Genomic DNA, 17,272 nt, shown 5'->3' on the forward strand with positions numbered 1-17,272 from the left:
TACACTGAGAGGTGTTTCTAATGTTCAGTCTACCCTCATTAATATAAATGAGGTATAAATGAAATAATGTTGCCCCAACGCTGCGTTCTTAGTCAAACCATCAGTGAAGAAAAGATCCATCAATACAACCCACAGATCCATGCTGTCGTCACACTCGGTGGCTTTTGATAACTCTGCTGTACAGTGCAGATGGATCCTCCATAGCTGCCTGATGGTTTGTTCTGTGAAGGAATTAAACAGACATTAAAATAGTTTGTTGAAAAAATAGTAAAATAATTAACAAGAAACCTCAAAAATCATGAAATTCAGTTTAGAATACAACAGACACATGCAACAGCCTTCAAACTTAATGTGTATTTCATTAAAACGGCAGCAAAGATTCTCCTGTGTGAGGAGCTGCTCACCCTGAGGCACTGATGAAGTTTGGACTCGCGTATACAACACTCTCCTCCTCGTTCCTGTGGGGCCGAGCTGGGCTGAAGTTTGAGTAGAGAGCGTCTGCCTGGGTCCTTGTGAATCGTACGCTGCCGTACTGAAGCTCTTCTCTCTGCTGGCCACAGGGACAAGAGGACTTTTACATTTTCCATGTATTCAAACTCTTGACAAAGAAACCCTAACCCAATATAATGGAACTAGATGCTCGGGTTGTGTGCCCAAAAACTAAATTTAAAAACTCTGCAGCAATCTTTCTTTCCAGAAATCATGAGCTGGTTACTCAAGATAATGAAACTGTTCACAACAAGGTCGAGGCGAAGTGCCGTCTAGTTCCATTATATTGGAGAGAAGGCCGACATCTCTACAGCTGATAACTCCAAAACTCAACTACTCACAGCAAAACAATCTGGATAAATAAAACTACAGGGGTGAACTGGCCCTTTAAGGTAGTAAATAAACATTTACTGCGCTGTTGCATCAAATCACCATTCAATTAACTAAAAAGTGGAGAGTTTTCAGCCTAATTTGCTGAGACATAGACGTGTGTGATCCTGAAGCTTGTTTTTGTTATTGCACTACCTACTGCTCACCAGCAGAGGTCACAATATTCATTCAAAACACATTATTTACAACCATATACATGGAGTCCCGTATGGTCTTTAAAGGAGCACTACGTAGTTTTGGGGACGGAATTTTAATCAGAAGAGAAAGATCTTCATTGACTGATTATTTTTCTGTCCAAACAAACTACATAAACAAACTGACATCAAAGGAAAACACAGTTTATACTGTTTTACTTTGTTTTTATGTGGCGGACCCTGCCACCTTTCTAGCTTCAAACAGTGTTCTGGGACCTTATTTTCCTCTGAGAAAAGCTTGTTTTTTCACCTATGGAAATAATAAATAAATATTTAAATATTTCTGAGTTTGTATTATCACCTCATTAATGTTGTAAATATTAAAATTACGTCATTTATTGTGGGTATTTAAAGGACAAGTTCACAAGTTTTAAAGTCGGTATAACATTCTGACCTTCCACTGCAGCTAATCCTTCACATTATCTTAATTCTGGTCATGAGTTGAGGTTCACATAGAAAAGTATGAGAGGGTGATAGAAGAAGAAGGAAGTGATTCATGTGGGTGAAGAAAGTAGGCAAAGAAGGACAAGGTAGGAAGTTTCTGTTTATACCTGCGCTCTGTTGTCTGGTCTCTCCTCAGCCTCAGACGGGTGTTGTGAAGACCTCACTCTTCTGACGAGAGGATAAAAGGTCCGAACAAAGAAACAAATGAAAAACTTAACTCATCACAGACTTTACAGGATAGGTTCATATTTTTTCAGGCATACATTCATATAATGCTCAAATGCACATTGAGAGAATAAATGGTCGCTGTTCTCGAGCGATGCAGCGACTGCCCACTTTTTGAAAGGCTCTGGGCCACAGGTCAGATTCAAACCCACAAGCTTTATATCATAGGGACTAGAGGGCCAATAACTCTTTCATTGTACATATGTAAGTGTTTCCTTTATGATGCAAAGTAAATTCAATCACAGAGAACCTGAACTGCTCACCTGATGCAGAACAAGACCAAGATGAATATGAAGACCAGCAACACAGCAGTGGTTGAGAGAGCAACGGGTAACTTCCATGTAGCTGGAAAACAGTGACAGAGCACAAACACTGGAAGTTACAGGAGTTATTGGATCCAAACATGATTGTAAGTTGCGCAAAACTTATGAGAAGCCGTTAAGGACAAAAATACATACTTCACTTGCATATACATATATACTGGTACTGAGCACATACATGCATACTCTCAGTAGTGTATATGTGTGTGAGAATGCATATTTGTGCGAGTTGAGTATGTATATATGTAAAAGTGAGTCTGTATATATGTAAGAGTGAGAATATCAGTTTTATCATGCAGTTTTATCGTGCAGGGAGTCAGAGGGCTAGCTCCTTCACGTGTAAATAAATCCCCACAGCGCCATATTGTGGCAGCAACTTCCGGTTCAGGTTAATGACCTCCAACGTCATCACCATCCTACATCCGGTTACATTGACACTCAACTCAGTTGTTGAATAGGTGGCCAGAGTTTCCCCAGCATGCCTTGAGGCAATGCATTTTGGGCTGAAAGCCAGACAAACTGTTTGAGTGTTCTAGATAACTCTAATGTTACCTATGCAGAATTAAGTGTTGTCGTTCTTTTTACATGTTAGAATGGACTATAGTTATATATCCATAGTGTTATGGAAAAAGATGAGTTGCACCATGAGTTAAGTTGCTCACGAGATTGGTGACTTCTGTCCTGAGGCATTGAGCTGGTCCTCTGACTCCCTGCATGAAAAAACCTAGGCCTGTGACAATGGTACGTACATACTCACTCATACATACAAACACACATACTCACTTTTATGTATATACTTACTGACTTTTACATACATACGTACTCAACTCGCACATATATGCATTCTCACACTCATATACAATACTGAGAGTATGCATGTATGTGCAAGTGAAGTATGTATTTCTGGCCTAAACGGCTTCTCATAAAAAACAATGGATTCTGGGTTGGTTTTGTCAAAGGTTTCACAGACAATAAATGATCATGTTGGGGAATTAATAACTCACCTGCCACAACAATCAGCTGTAAGGTGGCGTTATGACGTCCTCTGCTGTTCTGGGCTTCACAGTAATAATTCCCACTGTGTTCAGCTCTGAAGTCAGTGATGGTGAAGATCTGTCCTGATGCTTTTGGTGAGTCTTCATTCTCCTTGTACCAGGTGTAGTTAGCTGCTGGGTTAGCATCACTGCTACAGGTCAGAGTCACTGAACTGCCCTCCACTATCTCAGCAGAGGGACTCACTGACACAGAGGGAGGCTTTGGAGCATCTAGAGATGTATTAAGAGAATAGGTTAAGTGTGTGTTACAACAATAGATTGTGTAGTATTTAAACCATAAAGTGTGAACAGCTGTGTGTAGCACTGTTTGAATCTGGGTCCCAAAACAGCATAAAACTCCTCAAGTCTCCTGGAGCTGCTCAGTGAATTACAGCAGACTGAGAATGTGGAGCACAAGAACGTAGACATGACAGTAAAATCTTCTCCTGCAAAGACTGGACACATTTAATCTGTTATTTTTAAATGAACTGTTTCACTCACATGTCACATTAATAGAGATGTATTCAGACGTCCTCCTCCCCAGCTCGTTCTCAGCTGTACAGTAATACTGTCCAGAGTCAGAGGACTGGATGGAGCTGAAGACAAGCTGTGGTTCTTTACTGAGAGGTTGAAGGTCTGGATCTCCATTCTTCTTGTACCAGCAGTAGTTAGCTGCTGGGTTAGCATCACTGCTACAGGTCAGATTCACTGAACTGCCCTCCACTATCTCAGCAGAGGGACTCACTGACACAGAGGGAAGCTTTGGAGCATCTGGAGGAGATATGAACATGTATTAATGAAACATTAGAATATGTTTTCACAGACAATTGACTGTTGTGATTGAAATGTATCTTTCTCTGTTTCTATTGTAATTGTCTCTATTTGTCACAGTGGCTGTGTAGAGAGCTGATCGTGGAGCTGTCCCTGGTCAGACTCCTCCTGGTGGAAATTGACAGCCAATAAATATGATTTGTACTTTTACTACTTTACACATGTGGCTGTCTGCAATTTGCAGCCAGTGTGTATATGTGATTTTTCCTGATACAGTGGATCAAACTCACAGACTGAAGGAGAGCCGTAGTTCTCATGTCCTTTCAAAGCACAAGAGATGATGTCTCCAGGATAAACCCGGCCTTTAAAAGAAGATGTCTCCACCCCTGTGACTTTCTGTCCGTTCTTGAACCAGACGTAGGAAAGACGACCAGCTGGACTGCAGCTGCTGTGACACTTCAGCTCTGCCTCAGTATCAGACTGGTGGACTGTTGTTCTGGTCACCTGCACCTGCAGAGCTGGATATGAGAACAAGAAACAATATTATTATCACTGGTTCTGACAGAAATCAGTGATAGATGTACACACACGGCAACACAACAGTTACTATTCCTAGAACTAGCAGTGAACATTAGTGCCAACACAACAGTCATTATTACACAAACTCATGATGATCCATCATTTTCAACATGTTCACTGTTTCTAAATGTACTATGTTGATGTTTTACATCAGTGTGTGTTCATCAGTACCTGTGACAGTCAGAGTTGTAGCAGGTAAACTACTCCTCCATTCAAACCATTGTGTTGTGAATTTGAAGTGATACTGAGCTGAATCACTCTCTGTCAGGTCAGTGATTCTCAGAGTGGAGCGTCCTGTCTCTGTTTCAAGGACCTGAACACGACCTGCAAACTGGGAGTCTTCACTAAGGTCCTCAGGCTGTGAAGGACTCTGCCACTGATGAGAACGTTCAGGACTGAACCAGAATTTAGAGTTGATAATGTTAAAACTGCTGTAAGTGCAAGAAATGTCCACTGATGAGCCTTTGGAGGCACAGATGCTCCTGTCAGTGTAAATCACTCTGTTGCAGGTTTGACCTTTGACACCTGAAAGATAAAACAAAGTTTTGATCATTTTTAAACCAGAGTTGATGAAGAGTCACAATGAGGGTCTCCATATTAAAATACATGTAGTTATAAGACTCCATCAGATGGTGTTATGTTAGTGTAGTAAACTCACACACTGAAGGAGAGGGGAAATCCTCGTGTCCTTTAACAGCACAGGAAAAACTGTCTGTAGAATAATAGTAGACTGAATAAGTAGAAGATGTTTGTGATGGAATTTTCTGTCCATTTTTGTACCAGATGTAGGAAGAACGATCAGGTAGACGACAACTGCTGTGACACTTCAGGTCTTTCCGGTCATAATGTGAGGATCCGCTCACCTTCACCTGGAGATCTGGATGTGAAGAAGGAACAAGAATGTTATTTTAGACAAACTGTCAACATACACACACAACACATTTATATTATTGTTGTCTAGATGTTGAACATTTGGAAACAATTAAAACATGAATGAAAATGTTACCTGTGACCCTCAAAGTGACTCCAGGTGAACCAGTATATCTCCCACCTGGTTGGTTTGTTATGAAGCTGAACTTGTACTCAGCTGAGTCGCTCTCTCTCAGGTCTGTGATTCTCAGAGTGCAGCTCTTCTCATAACAACTGTACTCAACACGACCTTGATAATCTGAGTCTGTACTCAGATCCACAGGTTGATTTCCACTCAGTTTAGTAAACCAGAATGTTTCCTTAACTTCAGTATCACCACCATCTATTCTGGATGGGTATGTGTATGTGCATCTTATTTCCACTGTTGATCCTTTTAAGGCACAGATCTCAGTAGAGCTGTAAGTCACTCCCCAGTCATCCTGACCCTGTATCACTGTAACACAGAGCACATCAGAAACTACAATCAGACTCAAAACATCATCAGGAGACAGATTTTCACTGTAGTGGAGGAGCTTCAGTCTGTGAAGCTACACTTCCCAAAATACTGTGTCTTTCTTCATACAAACCTGTGTTTGGGGTGGGTGAGCAAAGGCAGCCTTCAGACGGTTTTGTAAAGGAATTTTCACATGTTCAGTCTCATAGGTTCATAGTAGTACATTTGTCTATATACATCTCCCACTCTGCTTACAGAGGAGGTAGAGTTACCCTGAGGTCATGCTCGGGGTCACAGGCTTCTGTGTGTGCAGAGGTTCCTGTGCCTTCACTAACCTTCACTATATCTCATACGAGAAACACACCAGCTTCATGATCGACCAAAATCCATCTTCTTCCATCAATTACAACGTGACTTAAACAAGCAGTATTCAGTAGCAGGTTAAATAGTCAGAGACCAGGAAGTGTCCTTCAGCACTGGTGAAGCAATACACTGTCTCACTACATGTACTGTTGAGCTATGTTCTCCTCCATGGAGCTTCATTAAATACTTCAACGTAAGGCATCACGTCTCCTGAATCTCCTTTCTCACCTGTGTTAATCAGATGAATGAAAATTCATCAACAGGTTTTTGGGCAGTCTCTGTTATCTTAACTAGAACGGTACGTTAGACTTATTCTGTATCACACGTTTCTCTTAAGGTCTGTTTTAAAAATGGGTTGATACTGTAAATCAAGTTTCAGTGGTATGTGTGGTTCATGAAAGTCAACAGAGGTTTGGAGAAATGTACAAATCATTAAGGTTTACATGAGAATATTTAAAGCAAAGGAACAGTGAAAGATGTGCACATGATGTCTGAGAGCACTGAGGACGCACATCACACAGAGGCTGCAGTGAAGGAGCAACAATGTATTGACACTGTGTACTTTAACACAGTACTTAGAGAGAAGTAGGGAACGAAGAAGGGTGTGCCGCATGAAAAAAGTGTCTGCTGGCTGCTCATCTTCCTGTGGTCAGGCTGCTGCAGATTGTGAATGAGAGCTGTAGAGAAATGCAGAACTCTGAGGTGTGAGCAACTTTTCTCACGGATAGAAAACACTGACAATATGACAATATATATCCTGTATGGTTGTCTGCCATTCGTCTTTTATGCACCTCTGTTTTATTTGTGTTTTGTTTGTTTGTTTAGTGTTTCTCATCATTTTCAAGCACTTTTTTCTGTGTTATTTGTATTCTGTCAGATTGTTTCTTATCTGTTATCATTTTTATGTACCCATTCTGTTTGTTCCCACCATTGTAAACAGTGCATCCTTAAACTCACTTGAAAAAATGAATAAAAGTGCTTCCTCTTGAAAAAAATACACGTGTGTCTTTCTTTTTTGCAGATAAATAAAGGTGCCTTTTCTATACAAAAAGTATTTTGTATCCCTGAATTAAACATCTGCATGCATTGCATAGTAAACATCACATGTTGGTAGCTGTACAGGACATGAGGTGTGTGCTTGCTGTCTTTAGTTTCAACATTTTTTTTTTTAAATCATATTTTTGGCCAGGAAGACAAGCCTGTCTACTACCTCTGGCTTGAGGCATGCCCCGTAGTGGCTTCGTAACACATACCTGGGGTCGAAAGTTTTCAGCATGTGGATGAACCCCAGCTTTTCCACTGTATATATGGGCACCATATCTTTAGCGATATGCAACATGACTGCATCTGTAAAAGCTGTCCACCGGGCCCCTTTCTTGTCATACGTAACACAATGATTAAATAATTGCGCTAAAGTTGGCTGCTTTATAGTGGGTGTTTGTGGGCTGCCGTGGTCTTGTATTGACACTGTGTACTTTAATACAGTACTTAGAGAGAAGTACTTATAAAAAGTGTGTGACGCATGAAAAAAGTGTCTGCTGGCTGCTCATCTTCCTGTGGTCAGGCTGCTGCAGATTGTGAATGATAGCTGTAGAGACATGCAGAACTCTGAGGTGTGAGCAACTTTTCTCACGGATAGAAAACACTGACAAATTTATCCTGAAGCAAGAAAGAGTCACAAATACTGAGGGAAATATCTGTCTAACATCTAAATACTCTACTTTGGTCTCCAGCCAGATGCTAACTTTGTTGTTTGGTGCTGGGCAGATAAACTGCAGCAGGAAACGAGGCCGATGAGAAGACTGAGAGTGAACTAAAACAATTAAGTTAGAAAAATAAATGCTACCTGTCTTACAGTATAAATGTAGACGTACAGTACCTTGTACAGACAGAAGGACGACAACAAATCCAATCGCTGCTGTTGTTAAACTCATAGCTTCTCCTCACGTCTGTTAAGTCAGCAGGTCCATCACATACATGAGAAGTACTGAATGTCAGTTCATCTCACCAAACACTTCTACATAAAGAGGGTGGACGTGGTCACGAGACATTTTGTCCCTCTCTCTGGTTGGTTCACTTGTCTTAAACACACATCGAGGTGTTAACTGGCTGCTTCCTTCCTCTTTATCTTATTAATATGTGTGAAGAGACAAAAGCCTGTGAACCCTCAAGATGAAATGAAGAAATGATTCTTACTGTTGCTTTACAAACAATGCAGGTAAAACATGGATGTATCAGCAAACTGAACACTAAATGTGATATTGATCCAAAGGCGAGGCAGCAGAACAGCAAAGGTTCAGTCAGCCTTGATTTTAATCTGAGCTTTGATTAAATTAAAAAGCCTGAACCAGACATTCATACAGACTATCTTCAGCAATACATAGATGCTCTTACCAAAACCCGCTCCACCTACTACTCCCACCTCATTCAATCTGGCTCCACCAACCCCAAAGCTCTCTTCTCCCATTGACAACACCTCCAACTCCTTCACAACCGATGAATGCAACTCCGTCCTTTCATTCTTCCAAACAAAAATCGACAACATCTACAGCAACCTGTCCACCTCCCCTACCCCTACCCCCTCCACTCCTTCACTCCTTTACTCCCCCCCTCACCTCTCAACCCCTGTCTCAGTTCTCCACTGTGTCTCCAAGGGACCTGTCCACCATCATGGCAGAAATGAAAAGCCCCACCTGTGCCCTGGACCCCATCCCATCCCACCTGGTCAAGAACTGTCTTCCAGCCATCTCTTCCCTCATCACAAAAATAATCAACTCCTCCCTCAGCTCTGGTTCAGTCCCTCAGTCACTCAAACTGGCAGCTGTCACCCCCATTCTCAAAAAACCTGGACTCAACCCTGACATTATGACAAATTTCCGTCCCATCTCCAACCTCCCTTTTTTATCAAAAACACTGGGATGCACCGTTGCCGCTCAACTCAAAACCCACCTCATCTCCACCGACCTCTTTGAACCTTTTCAATCCGGCTTCTGTTCTCAACACAGCACAGAGACAGCCCTCCTTAAAGTCACTGATGACCTCCTCCTCTCTGCAGACTCCGGCCACCTCAGCATCCTCATCCTCCTGGACCTCACTGCAGCTTTCGACACCATCAACCACTCCATTCTTCTCTCCTGCCTTGAATCCTCCCTCAACATCACCGGCACTGCCCTCTCCTGGTTAAAATCATATCTCACAAACAGACAACAGTTCGTCCACATCAACAACTGCACCTCCTCCACTGCTCCTCTGTCGCAAGGCGTCCCACAGGGTTCAGTGCTTGGTCCACTCCTCTTCATCCTATACATGCTTCCCCTTGGCAACATCATACGCCGTCATGGTCTCCATTTCCACTGCTACGCTGACGACATCCAAATCTACATCTCCACAAAATCCACCACCACTGCCACCCACTCCACACTCACCAACTGCCTCACTGAAATCAAATCCTGGATGCAAACAAACTTCCTCCAACTAAACTGCGACAAATTGGACATGGTCATCATCGGCCGCAAATCCCTCTTCAAAACCGCTCACATCTTCTGCCTCACCCTAGACAATGCCACCCTCTCTCCCTCCCCACACAGTCGCAACCTCGGAGTCATCTTTGACAACAACCTCTCCTTTCAAAAGCACATAAATCAAATCACCAGAATTGCCTTCTTCCACCTCAAGAACATAGCCCGTCTCCGCCCATCACTCTCCTTCTCTGCTGCAGAAACCCTGATCCACGCCTTCATCACCCCTTCAGAATTGACTACTGCAACAGCATCCTCTATGGCACACCATCCAAATTCCTAAATAAACTCCAATACGTCCAGAACTCTGCTGCTCGCCTTCTCACCCACACCCGCACCCGTGACCACATCACCCCCATCCTCCAGAAACTCCACTGGCTCCCTGTCTCACAATGGATTCAATTCAAAATACACCTCCTCACTCACAAAGCCCGCCACAACCCGTCCCGCACCATCCGCTCCTCCGACGCAAACTTCCTCACTCCACCACACAGGACCAAGCACCGGACCTGGGGCGACACAGCCTTCTCAGTAGCTGCCCCCTCCCTCTGCAACTCCCTCCCCACACACATCAGAGACTGTACAGACCTCACTACCTTCAAAACACTCAACCAAAACTCACCTTTTTAAAACTGTTTTTAATGTATAACTTGTCTCTTTTTGTATTTTTACTGTGTTGTTTTTTATCATTCAGCTTTTTAACCTGTAAAGTGTCTTTGTGTATCCTGAAAAGCGCTATATAAAATAAATGTATTATTATTATTAGAGTGTATGTGAGCTAATGTTTAGACAATAAACTGGATGTTACGTGTAGCAACAAAAGTGAGGACCAAAACATAAGACACTCTGGAGGCAGGCAGGGTAAAGAACAAGAGGCTAGCTTTAATATCAAACCATGACGGGCAGAGTCCTGGTACTGTTGGAGGCCCTTGGAAGCCAGAGCCTAGCAGCTGGACACCAGAGCAGGAGGCAGGCAACATGGCAGCAGGGCTGGAGGCTGGAAACTGGGCAACAGGACTATGGCATGAGGCAGGTCTGCCTGGGTGTCAGACAAGGCTGCAGAATGATGGTCTGAGGGGTCTGTTGGTGAGTCAGCAGGGATTGGAAACTCAGGGGCCGGAGAGGCGTCGACTGAACCAGGGACAAGACCTGCGTCAACAGGGGAGACTCGCAACCACAGGGCAGCAGACCCTCCATGGTACTGGACAGTGGGACCGCTAGGTCCATTGTTGGTCAGTTGGTACCGTTACACGTTGCAAAAATGGTGAGATCCAAAACTTTCTGCACACTGTCGCCCTCTGCAGCACATAGAGGGAACTGAAACAATGTTCAAACTACAGAGTTGTTGTTGGAAGCTGGATGTTTATTTCAATCAGCCACTGCAATACTTTGAAAAGTTACAGCTACAGAGTGTGATAGAGCTGGGCTCATGTTACATTTCAATGTGTTTTAATATATAATGTACATGCTGTGAGATACTGTGCTTCCTGTTCCACGTGTCTTTCTCTGCCAGGACAGGTGTGATGTGATAGGCCAATCAGTATTTCTTCAAAGCAATTTACTGCATTAGAATAAAATGTTATATTATAAGCATTAAAAGATAAAATAGCATGTTGCATACCAAGTATAATCCTGAACATATGTAATGTACCTGCACAGGTAAACATAAAGCTGCATGCTACTCAAAACTTCTGCCACATGCTGCAGTTTCTCTGTTCAAAGGTGAGATGTTGGTGTAATCAGGATCAGACTCCAACTGATGGGGAGAGACAACAAGATGAGAGTCAAAGGCCTTATGATTGAAAGTGGATACAATCAGATTTTAAATGACAACAAACTCAGACATGTTTAAAGCAGAACTGTTTCCTGAAATTGATCTTTGTTATAAAAACATCTACAGTAAATGTGCTAATTTCTCGTCACTGTGGCCCAATACCTCTCTCATCTCCATAGTCTCTATGGGTTCATTTGGTTCAGTGGTGGAGCTCAGAGTTTTCTTCTTCCTGAATCAAATTGACAAACAAACAAAAATGTTCATTAAAAATTAAAAAAACATGAAAGTAAATATTCAGAGTAACAGATCAGTGATGGAACTGATTAATGTTTGTAGTTTCACCTCATCCACAGACAAAACAGAAGTAGCAGAACCGACACCACAACCACCAGAGTCAACCTGATGATGTTTATCATCATTGTTGTTGTTGAGCTCCCTGGAAATGGAGATAGACAGTTATTAGATGGACTGTAGTGGACCTCACTAGTAGGGTTTGATTCACTGATCAGTTTCCCAGGTGTTACTGTCTGTTAATCAGCCAGTTAGTGTCTCACCTGCCACAACAATCAGCTGTAAGGTGGAGTTATGACGTCCTCTGCTGTTCTGGGCTTCACAGTAATAATTCCCACTGTGTTCAGCTCTGAAGTCAGTGATGGTGAAGATCTGCCCTGATGCTTTTGGTGAGTCTTCATTCTCCTTGTACCAGGTGTAGTTAGCTGCTGGGTTAGCATCACTGCTACAGGTCAGAGTCACTGAACTGCCCTCCACTATCTCAGCAGAGGGACTCACTGACACAGAGGGAAGCTTTGGAGCATCTAGAGATGTATTAAGAGAATAGGTTAAGTGTGTGTTACAAAAATAGATTGTGTAGTATTTAAACCATAAAGTGTGAACAGCTGTGTGTAGCACTGTTTGAATCTGGGTCCCAAAACAGCATAAAACTCCTCAAGTCTCCTGGAGCTGCTCAGTGAATTACAGCAGACTGAGAATGTGGAGCACAAGAACGTAGACATGACAGTAAAATCTTCTCCTGCAAAGACTGGACACATTTAATCTGTTATTTTTAAATGAACTGTTTCACTCACATGTCACATCAATAGAGATGTATTCAGACGTCCTCCTCCCCAGCTCGTTCTCAGCTGTGCAGTAATACTCTCCAGAGTCAGAGGACTGGATGGAGCTGAAGACAAGCTGTGGTTCTTTACTGAGAGGTTGAAGGTCTGGATCTCCATTCTTCTTGTACCAGGTGTAGTTAGCTGCTGGGTTAGCATCACTGCTACAGGTCAGAGTCACTGACACAGAGGGAAGCTTTAGAGCATCTGGAGGAGATATGAACATGTATTAATGAAACATTAGAATATGTTTTCACAGACAATTGACTGTTGTGATTGAAATGTATCTTTCTCTGTTTCTATTGTAATTGTCTCTATTTGTCACAGTGGCTGTGTAGAGAGCTGATCGTGGAGCTGTCCCTGGTCAGACTCCTCCTGGTGGAAACTGACAGCCAATAAATATGATTTGTACTTTTACTACTTTACACATGTGGCTGTCTGCAATTTGTAGCCAGTGTGTATATGTGATTTTTCCTGATACAGTGGATCAAACTCACAGACTGAAGGAGAGCCGTAGTTCTCATGTCCTTTCAAAGCACAAGAGATGATGTCTCCAGGATAAACCCGGCCTTTAAAAGAAGATGTCTCCACCCCTGTGACTTTCTGTCCGTTCTTGAACCAGACGTAGGAAAGACGACCAGCTGGACTGCAGCTGCTGTGACACTTCAGCTCTGCCTCAGTATCAGACTGGTGGACTGTTGTTCTGGTCACCTGCACCTGCAGAGCTGGATATGAGAACAAGAAACAATATTATTATCACTGGTTCTGACAGAAATCAGTGATAGATGTACACACACGGCAACACAACAGTTACTATTCCTAGAACTAGCAGTGAACATTAGTGCCAACACAACAGTCATTATTACACAAACTCATGATGATCCATCATTTTCAACATGTTCTCTGTTTCTAAATATACTATGTTGATGTTTTACATCAGTGTGTGTTCATCAGTACCTGTGACAGTCAGAGTTGTAGCAGGTAAACTACTCCTCCATTCAAACCATTGTGTTGTGAATTTGAAGTGATACTGAGCTGAATCACTCTCTGTCAGGTCAGTGATTCTCAGAGTGGAGCGTCCTGTCTCTGTTTCAAGGACCTGAACACGACCTGCAAACTGGGAGTCTTCACTAAGGTCCTCAGGCTGTGAAGGACTCTGCCACTGATGAGAACGTTCAGGACTGAACCAGAATTTAGAGTTGATAATGTTAAAACTGCTGTAAGTGCAAGAAATGTCCACTGATGAGCCTTTGGAGGCACAGATGCTCCTGTCAGTGTAAATCACTCTGTTGCAGGTTTGACCTTTGACACCTGAAAGATAAAACAAAGTTTTGATCATTTTTAAACCAGAGTTGATGAAGAGTCACAATGAGGGTCTCCATATTAAAATACATGTAGTTATAAGACTCCATCAGATGGTGTTATGTTAGTGTAGTAAACTCACACACTGGAGGAGAGGGGAAATCCTCATGTCCTTTAACAGCACAGGAAAAACTGTCTGTAGAATAATAGTAGACTGAATAAGTAGAAGATGTTTGTGATGGAATTTTCTGTCCATTTTTGTACCAGATGTAGGAAGAACGATCAGGTAGACGACAACTGCTGTGACACTTCAGGTCTTTCCGGTCATAATGTGAGGATCCGCTCACCTTCACCTGGAGATCTGGATGTGAAGAAGGAACAAGAATGTTATTTTAGACAAACTGTCAACATACACACACAACACATTTATATTATTGTTGTCTAGATGTTGAACATTTGGAAATAATTAAAACATGAATGAAAATGTTACCTGTGACCCTCAAAGTGACTCCAGGTGAACCAGTATATCTCCCACCTGGTTGGTTTGTTATGAAGCTGAACTTGTACTCAGCTGAGTCGCTCTCTCTCAGGTCTGTGATTCTCAGAGTGCAGCTCTTCTCATAACAACTGTACTCAACACGACCTTGATAATCTGAGTCTGTACTCAGATCCACAGGTTGATTTCCACTCAGTTTAGTAAACCAGAATGTTTCCTTAACTTCAGTATCACCACCATCTATTCTGGATGGGTATGTGTATGTGCAGTTTATTTCCACTGTTGATCCTTTTAAGGCACAGATCTCAGTAGAGCTGTAAGTCACTCCCCAGTCATCCTGACCCTGTATCACTGCAACACAGAGCACATCAGAAACTACAATCAGACTCAAAACATCATCAGGAGACAGATTTTCACTGTAGTGGAGGAGCTTCAGTCTGTGAAGCTACACTTCCCAAAATACTGTGTCTTTCTTCATACAAACCTGTGTTTGGGGTGGGCGAGCAAAGGCAGCCTTCAGACGGTTTTGTAAAGGAATTTTCACATGTTCAGTCTCATAGGTTCATAGTAGTACATTTGTCTATATACATCTCCCACTCTGCTTACAGAGGAGGTAGAGTTACCCTGAGGTCATGCTCGGGGTCACAGGCTTCTGTGTGTGCAGAGGTTCCTGTGCCTTCACTAACCTTCACTATATCTCATACGAGAAACACACCAGCTTCATGATCCACCAAAATCCATCTTCTTCCATCGATTACAACGTGACTTAAACAAGCAGTATTCAGTAGCAGGTTAAATAGTCAGAGACCAGGAAGTGTCCTTCAGCACTGGTGAAGCAATACACTGTCTCACTACATGTACTGTTGAGCTATGTTCTCCTCCATGGAGCTTCATTAAATACTTCAACGTAAGGCATCACGTCTCCTGAATCTCCTTTCTCACCTGTGTTAATCAGATGAATGAAAATTCATCAACAGGTTTTTGGGCAGTCTCTGTTATCTTAACTGGAACGGTATGTAGAATATTTAAAGCAAAGTAACAGTGAAAGATGTGCACATGATCTCTGAGAGCACTGAGGACGGACATCACACAGAGGCTGCAGTGAAGGAGCAACAATGTATTGACACTGTGTACTTTAACACAGTACTTAGAGAGAAGTAGGGAACGAAGAAGGGTGTGACGCATGAAAAAAGTGTCTGCTGGCTGCTCATCTTCCTGTGGTCAGGCTGCTACAGATTGTGAATGATAGCTGTAGAGAAATGCAGAACTCTGAGGTGTGAGCAACTTTTCTCACGGATAGAAAACACTGACAATATGACAATATATATCCTGTATGGTTGTCTGCCATTTCTCTTTTATGCACCTCTGTTTATTTGTGTTTTGTCATGTTCGTTTGTTTAGTGTTTCTCATCATTTTCAAGCACTTTTTTCTGTTTTATTTGTATTCTGTCAGATTGCTTCTTATCTGTTATCATTTTTATGTACCCATTCTGTTTGTTCCCGCCATTGTAAACAGTGCACCCTAAAACTCACTTGAAAAAATAAATAAAAGTGCCTCCTCTTGAAAAAAATACATGTGTCTTTCTTTTTTGCAGATAAATAAAGGTGCCTTTTGTATACAAAAAGTATTTTGTATCCCTGAATTAAACATCTGCATGCATTGCATAGTAAACATCACATGTTGGTAGCTGTACAGGACATGAGGTGTGTGCTTGCTGTCTTTAGTTTCAACATGTTTTTTTTTTTTAAATCATATTTTTGGCCAGGAAGACAAGCCTGTCTACTACCTCTGGCTTGAGGCATGCCCCGTAGTGGCGTCGTAACACATACCTGGGGTCGAAAGTTTTCAGCATGTGGATGAACCCCGGCTTTTCCACTGTATATATGGGCACCATATCTTTAGCGATATGCAACATGACTGCATCTGTAAAAGCTGTCCACCGGGCCCCTTTCTTGTCATACGTAACACAATGATTAAATAATTGCGCTAAAGTTGGCTGCTTTATAGCGGGTGTTTGTGGGCTGCCGTGGTCTTGTATTGACACTGTGTACTTTAACACAGTACTTAGAGAGAAGTACTTATAAGAAGTGTGTGACACATGAAAAAAGTGTCTGCTGGCTGCTCATCTTCCTGTGGTCAGGCTGCTGCAGATTGTGAATGATAGCTTTAGAGACATGCAGAACTCTGAGGTGTGAGCAACTTTTCTCACGGATAGAAAACACTGACAAATTTATCCTAAAGCAAGAAAGAGTCACAAATACTGAGGGAAATGTCTGTCTAACAGCTAAATACTCTACTTTGGTCTCCAGCCAGATGCTAACTTTGTTGTTTGGTGCTGGGCAGATAAACTGCAGCAGGAAACGAGGCAAAAACAAGTTATAAAAAAAAATGCTAGCAATCTTACAGTATAAATGCAGACGTACAGTACCTTGTGCAGACAGAAGGACGACAACAAATCCACTCGCTGCTGCTGTTAAACTCATAGCTTCTCCTCACGTCTGTTAAATCAGCAGGTCGATCACATACATGAGAAGTGCTGAATGTCAGTTCATCTCACCAAACACTTCTACATAAAGAGGGAAGACGTTGTCACGAGACATTTTGTCTCTCTCTGGTTGGTTCACTTGTCTTAAACACACATCGAGGTGTTAACTGGCTGCTTCCTTCCTCTTTATTATTAGCATGTATGAAGAGACAAACGCCTGTGAACCCTCAAGATGAAATGAAGAAATGATTCTTACTGTTGCTTTACAAACAATGCAGGTAAAACATGGACGTATCAGCAAACTGAACACTAAATGTGATATTGATCCAAAGGCGAGGCAGCAGAACAGCAAAGGTTCAGTCAGTCTTGATTTTAACCTGACCTTTGATTAAATTAAAAAGCCTGAACCAGA

At 42.3% G+C, this 17,272-nt stretch overlaps 1 protein-coding gene across 1 annotated transcript; it reads right to left on the bottom strand.

Annotated features, from left to right (window-relative positions):
• Positions 1 to 400: 400 nt before the first annotated feature.
• On the bottom strand, positions 401 to 16,858 carry LOC141002636 (B-cell receptor CD22-like). Its single transcript, XM_073474008.1, has 14 exons — positions 16,799 to 16,858; positions 14,369 to 14,717; positions 14,143 to 14,239; positions 13,676 to 13,757; positions 12,550 to 12,751; positions 12,019 to 12,279; positions 10,649 to 10,839; positions 10,117 to 10,286; positions 5,310 to 5,323; positions 3,598 to 3,867; positions 3,067 to 3,327; positions 2,006 to 2,087; positions 1,625 to 1,685; positions 401 to 547 (listed from the first exon to the last, which is right to left on the bottom strand). Exons 1-14 carry the CDS (start codon positions 16,856 to 16,858, stop codon positions 401 to 403), a joined length of 2,247 nt encoding a protein of 748 aa, XP_073330109.1.
• Between the last annotated feature and the right edge of the window lie 414 nt (positions 16,859 to 17,272).

This window comes from Pagrus major, chromosome 1 (genome assembly GCF_040436345.1).
Source record: "Pagrus major chromosome 1, Pma_NU_1.0".
Taxonomy (NCBI): domain Eukaryota; kingdom Metazoa; phylum Chordata; class Actinopteri; order Spariformes; family Sparidae; genus Pagrus; species Pagrus major.

What these genes read in the sequence shown, in the direction of transcription:
- LOC141002636 (XM_073474008.1), bottom strand. Translation starts at nt 16,858, where the DNA reads ATGAGTTTAACAGCAGCAGCGAGTGGATTTGTTGTCGTCCTTCTGTCT. An exon ending in GATCGTTCTTCCTACATCTG is followed by an intron (nt 13,758 to 14,142) that starts GTACAAAAATGG and finishes ATTCTGGTTCAG; the next exon opens with TCCTGAACGTTCTCATCAGT. An exon ending in TTGGTCTTGTTCTGCATCAG is followed by an intron (nt 1,686 to 2,005) that starts GTGAGCAGTTCA and finishes TCCTCTCGTCAG; the next exon opens with AAGAGTGAGGTCTTCACAAC.